The sequence below is a fragment of the Poecilia reticulata genome, linkage group LG17, assembly GCF_000633615.1.
Source record: "Poecilia reticulata strain Guanapo linkage group LG17, Guppy_female_1.0+MT, whole genome shotgun sequence".
In the NCBI taxonomy this organism is placed as follows: Eukaryota; Metazoa; Chordata; class Actinopteri; order Cyprinodontiformes; family Poeciliidae; genus Poecilia; species Poecilia reticulata.
This window is the reverse complement of record NC_024347.1, coordinates 4,298,682-4,316,480: the sequence shown is the minus strand read 5'-3', so window position 1 is coordinate 4,316,480 and position 17,799 is coordinate 4,298,682. Positions and strand designations below refer to the sequence as shown.

The 17,799-nt window shown below is 39.8% G+C and overlaps 1 protein-coding gene across 3 annotated transcripts; it reads left to right on the top strand.

Annotated features, from left to right (window-relative positions):
- Window positions 1-2,931: 2,931 nt before the first annotated feature.
- fggy (FGGY carbohydrate kinase domain containing) lies at window positions 2,932-17,606 on the top strand. 3 transcript variants are annotated; one of them, XM_008433169.2, is made up of 16 exons: window positions 2,932-3,042; window positions 3,394-3,624; window positions 4,843-4,954; window positions 5,138-5,289; window positions 5,491-5,579; window positions 6,882-6,997; window positions 7,100-7,228; window positions 9,528-9,631; window positions 9,735-9,842; window positions 10,375-10,436; window positions 11,809-11,971; window positions 12,169-12,243; window positions 12,341-12,461; window positions 14,476-14,570; window positions 15,822-15,883; window positions 17,280-17,606. In XM_008433169.2, exons 2-16 carry the CDS (start codon window positions 3,442-3,444, stop codon window positions 17,359-17,361), a joined length of 1,653 nt encoding a protein of 550 aa, XP_008431391.1. In that variant the 5' UTR covers window positions 2,932-3,042; window positions 3,394-3,441; the 3' UTR covers window positions 17,362-17,606. The 3 variants fall into 3 exon arrangements, with proteins under 3 accessions (XP_008431391.1, XP_008431392.1, XP_017165273.1); XM_008433170.2 differs by having other exon boundaries at window positions 3,032-3,104; XM_017309784.1 differs by lacking the exons at window positions 2,932-3,042; window positions 14,476-14,570 and having other exon boundaries at window positions 3,340-3,624; window positions 17,280-17,367.
- Window positions 17,607-17,799: the final 193 nt, after the last annotated feature.

The window sequence follows — 17,799 nt, the reverse complement described above, 5'->3', positions numbered from 1 at the left end:
GGGGGGGGGCGCCGATCTATGTTTTTGCATCCACCTGAATAATGTGTAGTTGCGCCACTGCTGATAGTATTGTGTATGTTTTGCAAACAACCAATGGCCTTGATGCTTAGGACAATGCAGAGTTCGCCCGTACACCCGAGGTATTCTGACTGTTAAAAAAATGTGAAACAGGCCAGTTTTTGTGACTCCCACATGCAAGGCCTTCTGGGTATCACTGAATCTGCACTGCTGCCTGAAGCCTGTGTGTAGCTGCAGTCCAGTCCAGCTGAGTTCCCTCACTCCATTATTCAACATGTTCTTCTCCGGCCAACTAAATAAGTCAACAAGCCCCAGTTAAGTTAAACTGGGAGAACCAGAGGTGCCTCAAGTTAACACTGCTCGTGTTGTCCCAAAGTTTGTTTATAAGTAGTTCAAAATCTTAAAGCTGCAGTATGTAACTTTTATGTTAAAAAAGTGTTTTCTTTTTTACATATTTGTTAGAATTATGTTTATGTTGTTACAGTATAATATATAAGACAAATAATCTGTAGAAAAAAAACAAACTAAAAACAAAAACTAACTGCTGACATACACCACTCAGTCAGAACAACCAATCAGAGCCAGGAGGGAGAGTCTTAGCGCTGTCCATCACACTTGTGCTCTCTGCTAAGCTAAAGCTGGTTCACCACAACCTAGCCTACCACAAAAGTTGAAGGTATTTAGCATAGTCACGGATTATGGCGAATAAACAGTTTTCCCATAACAGTAACTTGTTTTTCCACCGTTGGCACAATGAGCAGCGTACAGGAAGTTGATTGGCAGCGCTAAGACTCTTCTTCATGGCTCTGATTGGTTGTCTGATGGGGGGCAGTGCGTTTCTGTAGATTACTATAGTAGCACCGTGAGAAGACGGATGTTTGTTTTTCTTCATGACATATTATCTGTCTCATATGGTGACAGTTTGAATAAATAGGAAACCAAACAACATATTTTTGTAAACGTTCCACTCTGCAGCTTTAAGGACTCCAGTGGTTGATTTCTCAGAAACGTATTTTGCCTCCTTTGTGGTAGCAAACGCATCTGCCTCTGCATTCGTCCTACTCAGACTCTTATCTCTCTCTTCACAGGTTAGAGATTTCTAAGACATACACCATGTCTGAATTTGTCTCTGTGCACCTGTGTCAGGCCCACAGAATAATCATTTCCCATCTAAGCTCGGCCATGCTTCCTGTTTCTCTGTTGGCTTTTCCCCTCCAGCTGGCCCAGCGGGGTCACCTTTAGAGAATAGCGTTTCCCCCTCCTCTCCCATCTTTCCCTGCCAAGGCCAGCTGTTTCCTCCGCACACAGTTTTCCAGTCGGAAGCTGAAAGCCATCGGCCTCCCGGCAGCGGCGGAACGGTCCGGGATTCCTCCACCCGAGCAAAACACACACACAGAGAGAGAGAGAGAGAGAGAGAGAGAGAGAGGTTATGGTGCGTGTGTTGGATGTATCAACAGAGCAAAGTTTTGCTTACCTTCACGCGTGGACTTGAGAGGAGATCCAAACCGAGGCTCCGAGAGAGAGACGGATGAGATTTCAAACACTGTCTGTGCTGTGTTTGTTGAAGAGCAGCTGTTTCTCCCTGTCGCGCTGCTTCGGTTTTCCTCTGTGCCTCCACGTCTGCTGACCATTAATGGCCCAAACACACAGCCCTCAGCCCACGCCGCTCCCTTTAGACAGCTGCTTCAAGCACAGAACACAACACCAGAGTGAGAAGAAAGACGAAGTTGGGTAGTTTTAATTGACTGACTATGTTTCTGTCCTTTCCAACAATCTGTTTTTTGCAAAGTTGTTCCCTTGTGAACAAAGGCAGGGAAATCGGCTGGACCGAGCGAGGTTGTGTTTTTGCAATTCTGAGTGATTCAATGTTACACTTTCATATGTTTCGATCTTTCATCGGCACAAACACTTTGTTTAATACCACTAAACGGTTATTTAGAAAAACACAGACTGCAGTGGAGATTTGAGAAAACTGCATTTGTTTTTGCGTGTGTACGTGAGAAAACAGATTCACGGTCCCCACGCATTACAGTGTAACAAATAATCACAGATATTTACGGATATTTGCTTTGACATGATTCTCAATCAACATTGTCGATTATTTTACCAAGCCGGTGGCATACAGTTCTGATCAGATTTTCAAAATCAATAAATTCATTTGAAGCTTTCAGTGAGTTATTTAAACTATTTTTTTTTTATTATCACACAACAACCCCAGCGTTTTTTGTTTTTTTTAATTTAAAACAAGAATTGGATTCAGTAAGATTTTCTTACATAGTCATTACTAAACAACAAACTTGATGTTTATTTTGTTTTTACTTCAGTCTGGGTGTCGAAATCAAATCAATAAAGAAGTAATAGTTAACATTATCACTGTGCTACATTATTTTCAATATCACACTATCCCATGGCGATTCTCTCACAGAGATGTACGGTACTCTGTAAGATACATCTGTCAAACATATGGCATATCTAAGGAAAACTTTGAAAGAACGTCATGAAACCTAAACAATCAATACTCAGAGACAAGTTTAAAGTTATTACAAGAGGGTAAGCTGAAGCAGAATTTGAAGATATATTTTTTTTAAAAACCTGCTGAAAATGAACCGTATTTTGTTGAATATTTAGTTCTCATGTTGCCCAGGCTTCTGAAATGTGTGCTTCCAAAATGTAATGGCAGTAGCTTTATACACAATGGTCAACATGTGTTTTGTAGAACTGAAATTTTAATCAGTTCGTAATTTTGTTAAAGGCGCCCAATGATATTCAAGGGACCCCGACATTTGTAAAAGATGATACATGAGTAAATAAATAACGTATTTCTCCAATGTAATTTTTTTAGGTAACCTATCAGAAGAATTAAAGTGTTTTATTACCATGTTATAGTCTTCTTTCTAATCCTAACAGCGTGGCTAGGGTCTCCAGAGTTTGTTTTGCTTCGACAAGAAAAATGCGACTGTTATCCTTTTTGGCCGCTTTCGCGTTCCGTCTCATCCCACCGTCCTGTACATATCAAAGTTCATGGTAAGAAACTTGTACGTGATTGAACGTCTTTTTCTCTCTCTACCGTGAAGTGAGATTTTCGGGTAAACACTCCGTGTGTTTGAGTTTGATGGCAAATGCGTTATTGGTTGGGTTTTTTTTTTAATGCACGCGGTATTTAAAATACAACCTGCGCTTTTGATTAGTGTAAATCTGCAGCTGTTATTCAAACTGAGGACACAAGTGTCCTTAAAGGATAACTGCGTATAAGGCTGCGAGCTATAGTTTTAGTCTTTCTGTATTCATGAATGAATAAAGGAATCGAAAGAATAATAATAATGAGACGAGTCATTCATTCACTCTGGTGTCAGTATTTTATTTATTCTTCAACAGTGCACCCAGGTTGATTCTTGACCAGAGGATCCTCAGCGGCTACTCCTCATGGCGGAGGTCTATTATGTTGGGGTTGATGTGGGTACTGCCAGTGTGAGGGCTGCCCTGGTGACAAGAGAGGGGCTCCTGAAAACCACCGCAGAGGAACCCATCACCATCTGGAATCCCCAGCCGGAGCACTACGTCCAGTCCTCCACAGAGATATGGCAGAAATGCTGCTCAGTGGTCAAGGTAGGAAGATCTCGGTACAGGAGATGGTAAATAAAAAATGCAATTGGTATCAAAGGACTCGATTGTAAATGAGTTCTTTGATAATCACTTTATCAAACTGTCCAAATCCCATAGGTGTACGTAGCAGTATAAAAGTAAGTTATTTCGAAACCTTTTTCCATCTATAACATGGCATACATCCAGTACAACTGAAATATAAATATGTGCCTCCAGCTCAACCTGTTAGCATAATTTGCAGAGGTTACAAAGATTAAAACTTACACATTGTTGTAAGGTATCAGTCAGGATAAGGCTGTACAGTCCAATTTAATCAATTACAATGAGGCTTGTTTGTCAGATTTAAAAGTACTTTTGGAAAACAATCTTTTAGCAGATACTATACATATGTTTCATTAAGTCCACATTTTTGTATTTGAAGTGTTATTTTTTTATTTCAAACCTAAATGTTGTATTTAGGTTTCAGAAATCACAGCATGTCTTTAATGGACTGGAATGAGAATCGAAGAGATGAAGAAAAAGGCAAAGAAAGCCAAGAAACCAGCCGAAATCTATTTGTATTTAGAAAGCATTCCCACTGCTGTGTTGTTTTTTTAGCTAACACCATTTGCCTTACTTAACCTGTCTGCTTAGCCATCTTTCTTTACATTTTGCTAACTGTTTCCCTCCTTTGTTTCTAGTCTTATTTTACTGCTCATGCTTAGGTTATGTCTTACCAAATTTCCTGTATTAACATTTTTTCACTTGTAGCTTTTTTGTGTGATTTAATCTGACATTTACTCATTTTAGCTAGCGGTTTAGCTATCTAAAATGAGTAAATTAGGCCATCAGTTATTTTTGTCAAAGCAGTTTAGCTACAGCTTATTTGTTCAGAGCGTATTTGTTTATTAGCGATTTAAGCTAGTTTTATATTTTAACTTCTCTATTATGAGACGACAACAAGTGTATAAAGGGAAGACACGCATCCTGGATTATGTGGTGTAAAACACTGTGTTAGCTACCTGTACATCTTCTATAGTTAAAATTCACCTGGTTAAGAGGTCAAAAATATTATCTGAATATCCTTTAGAGTTGCTAATTGTTTGAGAAGTGTAATAGATTATTTTATGTTGGAACGTTCTGTGATGATCCAACACTTGATCACACATTTGTTCCTTACTTTACAGATATACGGTGACCAGTGGTGTGGTTATATACCGTTTTGGCTCTGTTTTATCGCAGGAAGTGACCAGTGAGGTGCAGAGCGACCAGATCCGGGGCGTCGGCTTTGATGCCACCTGCTCTCTTGTAGTTCTGGATGAAAGCTTCCAGCCTGTGCCAGTCACTCAGGATGGTGAGCGTCACGTCAGTTAGCTTCCCGTCATCTTCAGCCTTTAGCCTGGCGATTGTCTTGAACGCATTCGGCAACTAAATTCATGTTTCTTCCCTCCTAGCTGATTTCAGATGAACAAATGTGTCTGTAAAACCCGATGCTTTCTCCTGATTTATTTATTTTTTTTTCTTTTCTGTTATTTAGGCGACCCGCAGAAGAACGTGGTGATGTGGATGGACCATCGCGCTGCGGCGCAGGCGGATCGGATAACAAACACCGGACACAGGGTCCTGAGCAGGGTGGGAGGGGTCATGTCGCAGGAGATGCAACCTCCGAAGCTCCTCTGGCTGAAAGAGGTGAGGAAGGTCACCACCTCTTCCTCTGCGCTCTGTGTGTGTTTTTTGTTTTTCTTTTAAACCAGCTGGTTATCATATATACTTTTGAACAATCCACCAACTTCCATCTGTTTGGTGGCGAATGTTAAGTTTGCCTGACGTGCTCATCTACAGTTTGAGTCAGCCGTCAGTAGCTACAGATTCTCGTTGCCTCTTTGTCAGAATCTAAAGGACAGATGCTGGAACAAAGCCGCTCACTTCTTTGACCTGCCGGACTTCCTGTCCTGGAAAGCTACGGACTCCACAACGAGGTCAGCTCCCTCAGCTTGGTCTTTTTTTTTGTGGGTAGGAGGGATTTATGTTATACACACACAAAAGTACGTAAACCCCTTCAACTTTTGACACGTTTTGTCACGTTACATTCACACGTTTTGCTTTGTTTTACTGTGGTTTTACATGAAAAGATCAACACAAAGTAATTAAAAAGTGTAAGGGACAAAACAACCTGGCATTTCTGCCCGTTCTTCTTTGACATCTGTACAGCTTATGTTTAATTTAACCCCTTAACTGTCACGAGTTCATAGGTGTCCTGATGTTCGTTGACCTACATGTAAATATTTTGAGGGCTTTAAAGTCTTTCCACAAATTTTCTATTGGTTTTGAGTATTTACTTATGTCTTTCGAGATTCGACTCTGATAAGTTCTATCCCTGCTGAAGAAAAGTAACGCCCACTGCATGATTCTGCCAGTACCATGCTTCACTATGGGAGTTTATTGCCACACGTAGCATTTTACAAACAGGCCAGGAAGTTCAGATCAGGTCTCATGAGACGAGAGCGCTGTGTCCGCCACACGGCTGGTGGCGAACGTTTCTTTCAACCGTTACTTTTAATCTCGACGCTCCGTGAAGAAGTTCAGATTTGTGGAGTTCTTGAGTAGTAATTCATTTATCCACTAAACTTCAGCCTGTGGATGTCTGCAGTTCCTCCGGTAATCCTTTGGCAGAAAATCGTAAGTATTTTTAGTCTAGTTTTTAGTGCAAATGTCTTAGATGCACTTGGTATAAGATAGCTGTTCAGCAAAATATAGGGTTATTTCACTTATAGCAAGACATTTTTCTCATAAGTGAAATAATCTGCTAGCGGAGCAATTACTTTTTCGTCAGTATTGAGGAATTATTGACTCTAAACAAGCTGTTATTTCTTGCTGAAAAGCTACTTCTAAGTTAATTATCTTATGAACTTAAAACTAGACCAAAAATGGTAAGAGTTTAAGATTTTGTAGTGAAACTGAAATACACAGAAGGATCATGGTTATAATGTAGCAAAATATGCAAAGGTTCAAGAGGAATTAATACTTTTGCTAGGCCCTGTTTTTAATCTTACCGTGTAGATACCAAACTACATGTTTTGTTTTTTGTTTTGGGAACACCGGCCTAATTTCTCGGAGTAAAAACAGAGCAGCAGGACAGATTAAAAAAGTTATCTATGTCTTTTCTGTTGTCAAATTGTTTCGGACCTTGTGTTCCTAAGCAGGAGATAACCGGAGAGATATCAAATATGCGATGTAATATGCGATGTAATCTGGTATTATTCTCCCCCGCTGTCCCTCAGGTCTTTATGTACTCTAGTGTGTAAGTGGACATACTGTCCTCCCATTGGCTGGGATCCCAGCTTTTGGACCAGCATTGGACTGGAGGATCTTCTGGAAAATAATTTCTCCAAAATGGGCAAGAAGATTTCTTTTTTCTTTAAACACATCTCACCCATCTCACAAGTATGTGCTTCATTTTGATTGTCGTCTTCTACGGTTGTAATGATTTTCCATCCAGGCAGTGCGACGTGTCCTCCAGGAAGTCCTCTGGCAGGAGGCCTGACCCCGCAGGCCGCAGCAGATCTGGGTCTGAACCCAGGAACAGCAGTCGGCGCTTCACTCATTGATGCTCACGCCGGAGGCTTAGGTAGCACACCCAGCGGAGACAAAAAGGAAACAAAAGTCATGTCCAAACTGAAGCCACTTATTTTAACTGTACCACCTCACTGAGGCGTCTCAAAAAAAAACAAAAAAAAACACAAAAACCCCCATCATCCTCCACCAAGCAAGAGTCCAACTCTGGAAAAATACTTGTTTGTCGTTGTAAACTTCCAGGACAGGTTTCTGCAGGCGTGGAGTGCAGTGTTTGTTTATTATCCGAACCCGTTTGGCCAAAAAAGCACAGAGGACCTGCAGGGGCGGAAGGTGGAAAACTACCTTTACTGAGTCACGTTTCTGCAGAGCGAGCGCAAAGAGAACACAAACAGGAGCGTATGTTGGGACAGCAGCAAGAGCCTCACTAAGTTAAAGACATTTTTATGAGTTTGCAGCCTCAAAAGTCCTACAGAATGAAATCAATGCATGATCAATCATTCAATCAAGTTTATTTGTGTAGAACTTTTCAGCAACATGGCAGTTCAAAGTGTGTTACATCATAAAAACGCAAAAAGAAATACAAAGTCAGAAACAGAGGTGGGTCGAGTACCAGAACCTGTACTCAAGTAAGAGTGGCAGTACTTCCACATATTTTTACTGAAAAAAAAGTAAAAAAGTAGCCGTCCAAGAAATGACTCAAGTGAGACTCAATACCAAAAGTATTTGGTAAAAAGTCTACTCAGGTACCGAGTAACTGATCAAATGATTCATCATTTAATATTAACATAATTTCTTCTATATTTCTATATTATATAAAGTTAAGTGGAAATTTAGATATTTTAAGGGACAAGAATGACAAGAATTCAAATAAGTAACAACAACAACAAAAATCAGGCAAAATAAAATTTTTCCAATTCAGTTTCTTTCAGTAAAAAAAAAAAACAAAAAAAAAACTTATGAAATTTCAACAAAAACTGCAGGTGTGTCTGTGTCTGGTGAGTTTTTGGTTAAAATGTTCGTTTTTCATTCAGCGGGGAGAAAATCCAGAAACTTTACTCAAGTAACAGTAGAGATACTTCATATTACATTAAATTACTCAAGTAAAAACAAAACGTGCAGCCTTCAGGGCGGGAGGAGGGAAGCGCCTGTGCAGCTCCTGGAATCCCAACCATCTGGTTTGGCTGTGAGAGCTACACCCGCTCGTGAACCCTACCCTCTGACCCGCGGTCGGGACCTCTGCCAGCCGCGTATTGTTGCGTCGGAGCGAACAAACTTCGCTCCGAACCGAAGCATGCAGGCGAGGACTCTTCCTATAAAACACAAAACCAGCTCTGCAAACATTATTGCAGCAGTCGGTGTCATCGCTGAATCCCACGTGAAGGCTGGGGAGCTGATTTAATGGTCCACTTCTGCATGTAGAGTATGTGATCCCCTCACCCCACTTAATATATTATAAGATTATATTCTTTGATTAAAACTCCTTTATGATGGCGTGTTAGGCACATTGTAGATAGAATGAAAGAGAGGAGTAAATTTCTGTCAGCAAACTGAGAAATGTTTTCTTATTCCACCAGGTGTTGATTTCTGAACTCTTCCTGCGTTAAAACGTTGGTATTGTTGTTTCTAAATGAACATGAACTTGTTTTCTTTGCATTATTTGAGGACTTTTTTCGGTATTTTGACCATTTCACATTTTCTGCGAATAGATACTAAATTTTTGCTTGGAATTTCAGAGACATGTTGTCAGTAGTTCTTAGAATAAAAGAACAATGTTCATTTTACTCAAACATCAAACATATTCCTATGAAAAGTAAAATCAGAGAAACTGATCGTTTTGTGGTGGTCTCTTGAATTTTTCCAGAGTTGTTTCTTTATTCTTGTTTTGTTTTTTAGAAATTATTATTTTTATTTATACGTTCAAAATCAGCATATTCACATTCAATATTACATTTGACATTGAAGCCGTGTCACCTGCCACTAAAGTCGGAAGCTGCCACTACTGAGCCGTGGCAGCTGACACCAGGAGTGCCTCTACAGCTGCCTCTGCCACAGTTTGGCCCACTGCCTCTCAATTTCGGAGAAAACTTGGAAATTTCTGAGTTGCAAAAGTTGAACATTTTTGACTTTTCCAATTCAGAAATTTCAGAGTTTTTTTCTAGCAATTTTCTAACATTAATCTCAAAATTTGAGGGTTTTTTTCCTAGAAAATGTTCGACTTTTGGAACTCAGAAATTTCCATGTTTTTTCTAAAAAAAAATATTCTGAGATTTTCTACAGAAATGTACTCCTTTTTAAAAAATGTTCCATCTCAATGACCCCATGACCCCGATACGCCGTTTTACTCCTCCCAGGTGTCTTAGGCGCTGATGTTCAAGGCTTCAATTTACCCTGCGAAGGTTGGCCAATCACGTCGCGCATGGCGATGATCTGTGGGACATCCACTTGTCACATGGCGGTCAGTGGATTTTAGGGATGCATGACTTCCTCTAATCAATTGCTTTGTTTTTTTTTATGTAATTTTTTTTGCATAATCACTCATGTATGTCGTTTCTGAGCAGATCAGTGAGCAGCCTCGGATTGTGCCTGGAGTGTGGGGACCCTACCTGTCCGCCATGGTGCCAGACCTGTGGCTTAACGAGGGAGGACAGAGTGCCACAGGAAGGCTGGTCAGACGCCCTGCCACAGTCACCTTTTCACACATATTCATATATATAACATCAGTTTTAACCATCCTGGGGAGACTGAAACAATATGAGTTCCTGTTTTTGAAACTGAAAAACAAAACCTTTCTAATAGGATTGTGTGATATGGATTAAGCCATAACATCCAGAGTTTCCCCCCCAATGTATTATAAGCCTTGTTGTTTTTGTTAAAAAAAAAACATTCACTTTCAATAAAATCCCCTTTCTTCAGGTAAATATCACAATAACAATTAATATGTTCATGTTTCTTTTGAAAGAATTAAATATTTTTAATCCTATTGCTTTTCATAGGATGTGCAGATATACAATCTTAAGTAGCGACCTAAAACTAAAAGCAAACACCACATTCTATTGACTTCCTGCACTCATTCACTCACTAGAAAAAAAACATCCAATTCTGTTGTAGCTCATTCATTACTCAGCTAAACTGTTTCTCACGTCCTTGTGAACCTTCTTGTTATCAGCTGTTTCTCCGTTATCCCTCTCCTCCCTGCAGGTCGACCACATTGTGAAGGGCCACGCTGCGTACGCCGAGCTACAGGAACAGGTTAACCAGAGGTCAGCTCACAGCGATTCAGTTGGTTTTTATTACTTCTACACATAGCTGACTGAAGGAGGCGCTGTCCTGCTGACTGCTAATGTGGTGGATTCGGTGTGACTGGGTTAACACAGAGATTAAAACCTGAGTCCATCCCACTCTGCTTCCACAAGTTGTAAGAAGAAAAGTGGCTGTGTGTCTGCCTCTTTAAAATGTGCCTTTGTTTTTGTTAAAAAGACAAAAGAACAGCTTAGGTTTACATCTGATGGGACCAAAGCGGAATTATTGGGCAATGACGACCAGCATCATGTTTTTGGGCCCCAACTAACGATTATTTTAGTAATCGATTATTTTATTCTGACGATTAATTGATTAATTTAACTTTTAATTTAACCATTGAAGCCATCGTTACACAATAGATTCACAATAAAAGATGCAAATACATCTTTTATCATCACAGTTTAATTCCTTTTTTAAATAAACTAAACATTTTATAAACTAAAACGGAATAACACAGGACTCCTTTAGTGAACGATTAATCATTTGTAGCAACGATTAATCGTTTTTTAGCAACTAAAAAATACTTCTAACATCAATACGGTGTAGAGCTAATCTGATAATTTATTGAAGTAACAAATTAATAATTGATAGCCTAACATGAGAATTTGAAGCAGGTAAAACTAAAATTATGCCACTTGAGTATTTCTGAGTAGATGTTTTACAAACTGTTATTTTTATCGTAAATTCAAAATGTACACATTTTTGGACAATTTTGGCCTAATAACTGTCCTGAATGTGTTGTTCTCAAAGCAAATTTCCTCCTTTTTTTGTGTATGCTCAAGTTCGCGATTAATCAATCACTAAATTATTTGATGATTAGTTCAGTAATCGATTCATTGCGATTAATTGTTTCAGCCCTAATGTGTTCAGAGAAAACCAAACATATCACACCAAAAACGGTGATGATGAATTAAAGTTTGACCATTCCCATTGCATGATTGTTTTTCTCAAGTCTCTCTCTTTCTACTAAAGGCATTGGTCTCAACTAGACCCTTATTTTGAAGGACAATTTTGTTTACAAAGGCTTCAGTTTCCATTTTATTTTCTGTTCTGGTTGTTTTGTTTGTTTGTTTTGCGTATTTAAAATATCTTCCAGTTCCAGTTTTAATATTTGCTAGAAATTAAACTTTATTCCCATCGTAATACTTGAAAATGGCCTCAAAACAACAATCTTATCGTTTATCGCAATAACTTCTTGTACAGTTTATCGTCCAGCACAATTTATCAAAACGGGCCTGATCATGAACACTTTTTTTCCTCAATAAACCATATATCGGGCTGACGTTGGAGTCCAGCAGGCGTCTTAAGAGTATTTTTTATTTCTCATTTCAGAGTTCCCTTCACAGGCACCGACGTTTACTCGTATCTGAACAGCCACTTGGCTCAGATGGCCGGCTCGCCGCCTGATGTGGACCTGCTGGGATCCAGCCTTCACGTGTGGCCGGATTTCCACGGCAACAGGTCGCCGCTTGCTGACCCCACTCTGAAGGGAATGGTGAGGCCTCAGCGCCACATTCTTGGCACATGAAGGTCCTTTTTCTCTTCTGAACTTTAGGGTTCGATATATTTTCTTTGAATGTGTCGCAAAACTCAACAAGTGAAATATTTTATGAAGTAACAAGTTTTTTCTCAGATCTGGGTTCAGTTGGTGATTCAGCCCTTCCTCTTCCTGTTCGCCTGACTGTGTTGCAGGTGATTGGTCTGCCTCTTTCCCAAACCGTGGATGACTTGGCCCGGCTGTATTTAGCTACGTTGCAAGCTCTCGCTGTAAGCCACGTGTTTGTCACTCTCTCGGCGTCGGCTGTGTGCAAAACCGAAACGCTTACGAGGCGACCCTCTTTTTCTTCTTGGGTTTGACTTTCAGCTCGGGACCCGTCACATTCTGGAATCCATGAGAGAAGCAGAATGTGACATCAGAACCCTCTTCCTGTGTGGCGGTTTGAGCAAAAACCTCCTGTTTGTACAGATCCAGGCTAGCGCTACAGGTATGTGGTGCGTTCAGGGTGACGTGTGGGAGGTACGCTGTATTCCTGTTACCTTGGCAGTGGGAACACCGAACTGGGTTTGACGTCAGACTCCAAGTAACAGCTTTAAGAAGACGGGATTTCAATATGGAGACGCCCATAAACATTTTTAAGTTTTACTTTCCATAAACAACCATTTTTATTTTATAGAGTTGAAGGCGCTACATGTGCGTCTCCTGAAAATAAACGTGTTTTCACCACATCTTTATTGGAAGATGTGGTGATACGAAGAGCGGCCATATTGAAATTTGGCCTTACAAGTTGTAACTTGTGGTGGTCGGAGTTGCTCCCTCTTTCCCATTGGGAAAATTTATTTCAGGAGACGTTCTAGTAGATTTTTCTAACAGGGAAGTTGGAATTTCCCAGTTCACATCGCAACTGGAACGCAGCGTTAGCTTCCTGCTGATCGTAGAATTGTGTATATAGGCCAAAAAAACGTTTATTTGTAGTCTAACCTGACCAGAGAATCGAAGGCAACTTTCTACATGGCTTATGGCAAACTGCAACTTGGACTTGTTTTGGATTTCTCTGAACAGTAACTGTCCTCCATAAAGGCCAGATTTGTTCAGAGCGTCACTAATTCTTATTATAGCCTCTGATCTCTGCTCCTTCAGAGTCACAAGCTTTCTTACAGCGAGGCTTCTTGTTGCTAGGGTTTATGTTCTCTGTTTTTGTTTTTTATTTATCGACAGAATGTGAAACAGTCCGAATGGTTTGGCTTTAGCAAGTCAATGTAGCTGACACCTGCCTCAGAAATGACGCTCTAAGTCATTATGAAAATTATTATGAGATGGACCAGACTCTCAGACCTCCTGACATAAAAGCTCGCACAGAGCAATCGAGTCGAAGTTAAAGTTCTTGAACCTCGGGGACGACGCAGGATGTGAACTAGGCATTGCCATTGAACACATCCTGAGTGAAAGATGAAACTGGAGGGGAAACGGCTACGTACCACTGAGGAATCGTGGATAAGAACAATCTCATAAACCGAGGGAGACGTGTAACTGACCAAGGAACAAAGAGGACTCATCAGGAGAGAATAGAAAACAGCTGAGAGGAAGCCAGAGACGGGGAACAGCTGGGATGAGGAGCAAACTGACAGGCGAGGGGGAAGCTGAGGCATAAACACAGCAGAGAATAATTCAAACTGTAGTTGTGGCATTTAGTAATGTTTTTGTTGTGGTCATTTTATGTGACTATTTATAGTGATTGTAAACAGGGCATGTGTGGACATTGAATGTTGTAAGACTTTATATTATTACAGATGGAAACTCGCTTAATCTAAATCCAGTGAAAAGCATCTTTTGTTAATGTTTTTGCACATTAACAAAAGACGCTAGGCCTCTCACGGTGACACGTTCTGCTGGACGATAAAATTGTCCCAGAGCTGAATATTGTTGTTTTGAGAACATTTTCAAGTAATATAATAGTAATGGTGGCGTAAAAATCCGAGCACATGTTCTCAAAGATCAATAAACTTTCAATTCTAATTAACCTTTAAACACTCGAACTGGAAGAGATTTAGAAGATCCAAAATAAAGAAAGAAAACAACCGAAACAACAAATAAAAGAAATAATGAAGTCCCTGTAAAAAAAAATTTAGCTTTCACAAAAAAGGATAGTTGAGACCAAACCACCAGACTGAAGACTTATCATTCAGTTTTTTGGTAAAAAGAGAGAGAAAAAAGAGACAAACGATAAATCAAGCAAATGAAAATTATTGAGTTTCTTTTAATTTATCATGTGATTAACTGATTTATTGTTTATTGTGACAGGCCTACTTGTACCTGTTAAATAAACAAATAAACCCAAAGAGGAAACCACCCAAAACACAGATGGATGAGTTAAAACACAAAGGGATAAACTAAAATGAGAAGATCTAAGCAAATAAACTACAGAGAATAATCCAAGTTCAAACACCAAGGAAGTCTGGAGACAGGAAAGAGCCGTTGCTAAGCATCGTTTCTCTTATCAGCACTTCCTGTGGTGCTGCCGGATCAGTCCGAGGCCGTTTTAGTGGGCGCAGCGGTTCTGGGCGCCTGTGCATCCCAGGACTATGGGACCATACAGGTACAGTCACACGCACATCTGTTACACCACATCTCCATTTTGGATTCATTCATGCTTACTGACTAACAGCAGCGTTTGGGCATTTTATACGCTTGAGGTTCGCTTTTAATCACTTTAGAACCTGGTGAATCTCAACCTGGTGAACCTGAACTTTAGTCCAGTGCTTTCATTTGTTATTCTAATTCACATCATTTTTTAAAACCACGTCATTAGACTTTGTTTGCTAATAAAAGTTGCGTTACAAGACATTTCTTAGTTTAGTCAAACTAAGAAATGTTTATAAAATATTTTAAAATATTTGCTGGATTTCAGCAAATATTTTAAAATCAATTCTCTGTTTAGTAAAACAAAAAGTATGGGACTGGATGAGCTAGATTTCAAATGTCATGCTAATTAGCAAAACTGAGGTTTTACATTTAGTTTAATAATAATTTAGTGTGAAAATGACTTTAATTTCCTAATGTTGATGGATTTTTTTTAGCTTTTTTTCCACACAATTCTTCAAGTTCCTTGGTTTTCATAAGTGGGTTACACTGAACAAGAATAAAAGCATTAAAAGTCATAAAAAAGTGTATCTTTGATGCATGGGTTGGACTACTTGTATAGTTTGATGGGTATTTTATCCCAGGTGTCAATAATTCATACAGACCTCTTTTCTCAGTAGGATTTAATGTGACACAAAGAGGTGCATGCTGGGTATTCACATAAAAGGGCTTAGAAAAGGACCTGGAAAGCATGCGGAGTAACCCGTTAAAAGGTATTGTTGAAATTTGACTCAGTGTCGCCACCTGCTGGAAGGATCCAGCGCATAATACTCCCTGAGTTCTGCTGGCTGTGTCCACGGAGCAGAGCCTGTTTGGTGCACAAAATATGGATTAAGATGTAAGACTTTAAATCTTTTTTCGGGACAAAGTTTCACAGCAACCTCGGAGCCATATAGACTAAAAATAAAAGTGCTATCATTTGGACCAGGCGGCAGCTGTTGGCTTGTTTTCAGCCATAAATACATTGGGCAGTTGTTGTGTCTGATCCCCCCCCTCAGCTGCAAGCGCTCCGCTGTCTGGATTTTGTAGGTTTAGGTAGGAGTGAGAGCCCTCCGTGCATTAATCATGAGCAGACGCAAACCAGAACCACAGCAGTCGGATTGTGTTTGTGAGACAAGTAGGTCACGGGGCTGACGTGAAATTAAAACGCGTGTCTCTGTATGCCCGTTTATGGAGTGCTGTTTGTCTTTGCAATTTTGTGTCTCAGGAGGCCATGGAGAAAATGGCTAAAGTTGGGCGAGTCGTTCAGCCAAACCAGGAGCTCAAGAGGTGAGAAAAAAACGACTTTCCAAGCAGTACACAACATCAACATTCTGTATTTTCTTGGAAATTTACACGGTAGTCAAATACAAAGCAGCAGATAAACTAAAGTGGATTTATAAATGATACATTTAATTGTTTTTACAAATACAGCACATCCTTCAGCATTACATTCATGCATCTAACATGAAGGCCTTAAAATGTCTAACTGTATATAAAAATTTAATTTGGCCCTAAATCTGTTAATTTTTGTTTTGGTTGGATTATTTAATATTGTGTGTGTACTTGTTTTTTTTTTCTTGTAAGAAAAAAAAAACTTCAGTCTAGCAGAAGTTTGAGTCGCGCAGACATCTTGTATTCTGGCTTGAGGCAATTGAGGCTGGAGTGACGTTAACATACTAGCTAGCTAACTTTTATGCGTCTTATCAGAAGTGCATATTTATCGCTGGTTGGCATTTGTTTTCCTCACTGTCTCACTTCTGTTGCCAACCTCATGCGAGGCTACATGCATTCTAAAAGCACGTTAAGTTTGACACTACTTTTATTTTTTAAAATATTCTTTCTGTCTTAAATGTCATTCAATGTGGCATTAAGAAGGTCTGCCAAGTCTTAAATTGATTTCCTGATACCTGTAGATACTCTTTTACAGCTCTACGTCTCAAGTCTTTGTGAAACAATCTCAATTGGATTTGGGTCAGGGCTTTGATTGCGGTATTTTAACAGATGAATATCAAGTGTGGCATTGTGGAGAAGATTCAACCACCCTTAGGGTCGAAAACAGCATCCCAAGCTAAGAAACATCTCGCTGTGAAATTTCATCAATAATCTACAAACGTAAAGCTGCCAAGTTATGGCCAGGGAAGGAGCAGCCATGTAGGGTACGCAGTAATCATGTGACCTACATGCAAAACACTTAGTAATCTAGGAATGGCTCAGTCAAAGTCCAATCCAATTAATAAGGCGATAGTTTAAAATATATATTTACAAATGTTCTCCACCCAATTTGACTATTTTCCAAAGAAATTTTTTTATTTTTTTCGTCCCCCGTAGCAAGTGTTATTGTTTCAAAAACATTCAGAAAACTGTGTCAATTTTCTAGCCTCTTCATAATTAGTAAGACAATTTGTGTGGGTCTATCAAATAAAATCCCAATGAAAGTTGCAGAAGGTTTTGTGAGGCTCTGTATATATGATGGCAAATTTCTATTTAATTATTTATTAGTAACCTACAGTATATATGCTCATTTAAAATAGATTCTCAGTGCTTTCTTTGTTTTTTTTGTTTTTTTTAGTTGGCTTTAATAAAACTGAATTCAGTTTCGTTTTGGTTAAAAAAAATCTCAATTGATCAGCGAACAAGATGCAATATTAACTTCATAACACAGCTTTTGGTTTTCCTTTCACAGTTTCTATGACAGGAAGTACAGGGTGTTCCTGCAGCTGTTCTCCCACCAGAGGGAGTACCAGGCCCTCATGAAGCACCGATGAGACGAGCGAACACACTGGGGGAACTGCAGCAGATGTCTTAACCTCGCAGCTCTTATTAATATGAATAATTTCACTTTTTTTTTTTTTTTTTTTTTTTCCTTTCATTTCGCCTGAAGAAAACCCACATGCTGAAGGTTTTTGCTCGTCCTGAGCTGGCGGTTATAGCTCAAGTCGGTATCACGTCTTATATTTTGCTGCCATCAACTTTATGTGCATTCCTAATAAATACTGCTAGTTTTGAAATACTTCTGCGCTTCTTTTTCATTGAGGTCGCAGCTGGGTCACTGGGTAACCCAGCTGTCCTTCATTTGGAGARCGGCGTGTCCGCTCCAGATTCTCCTTCCTTCCTGTTCGGTTCGCCCCGGCTGTCCTCGCGCTGTGCTGCCGGCGTTCCTAAGATCAAAGCTGATCAGCTGCTCGCTGATGCAGCGGACCGAC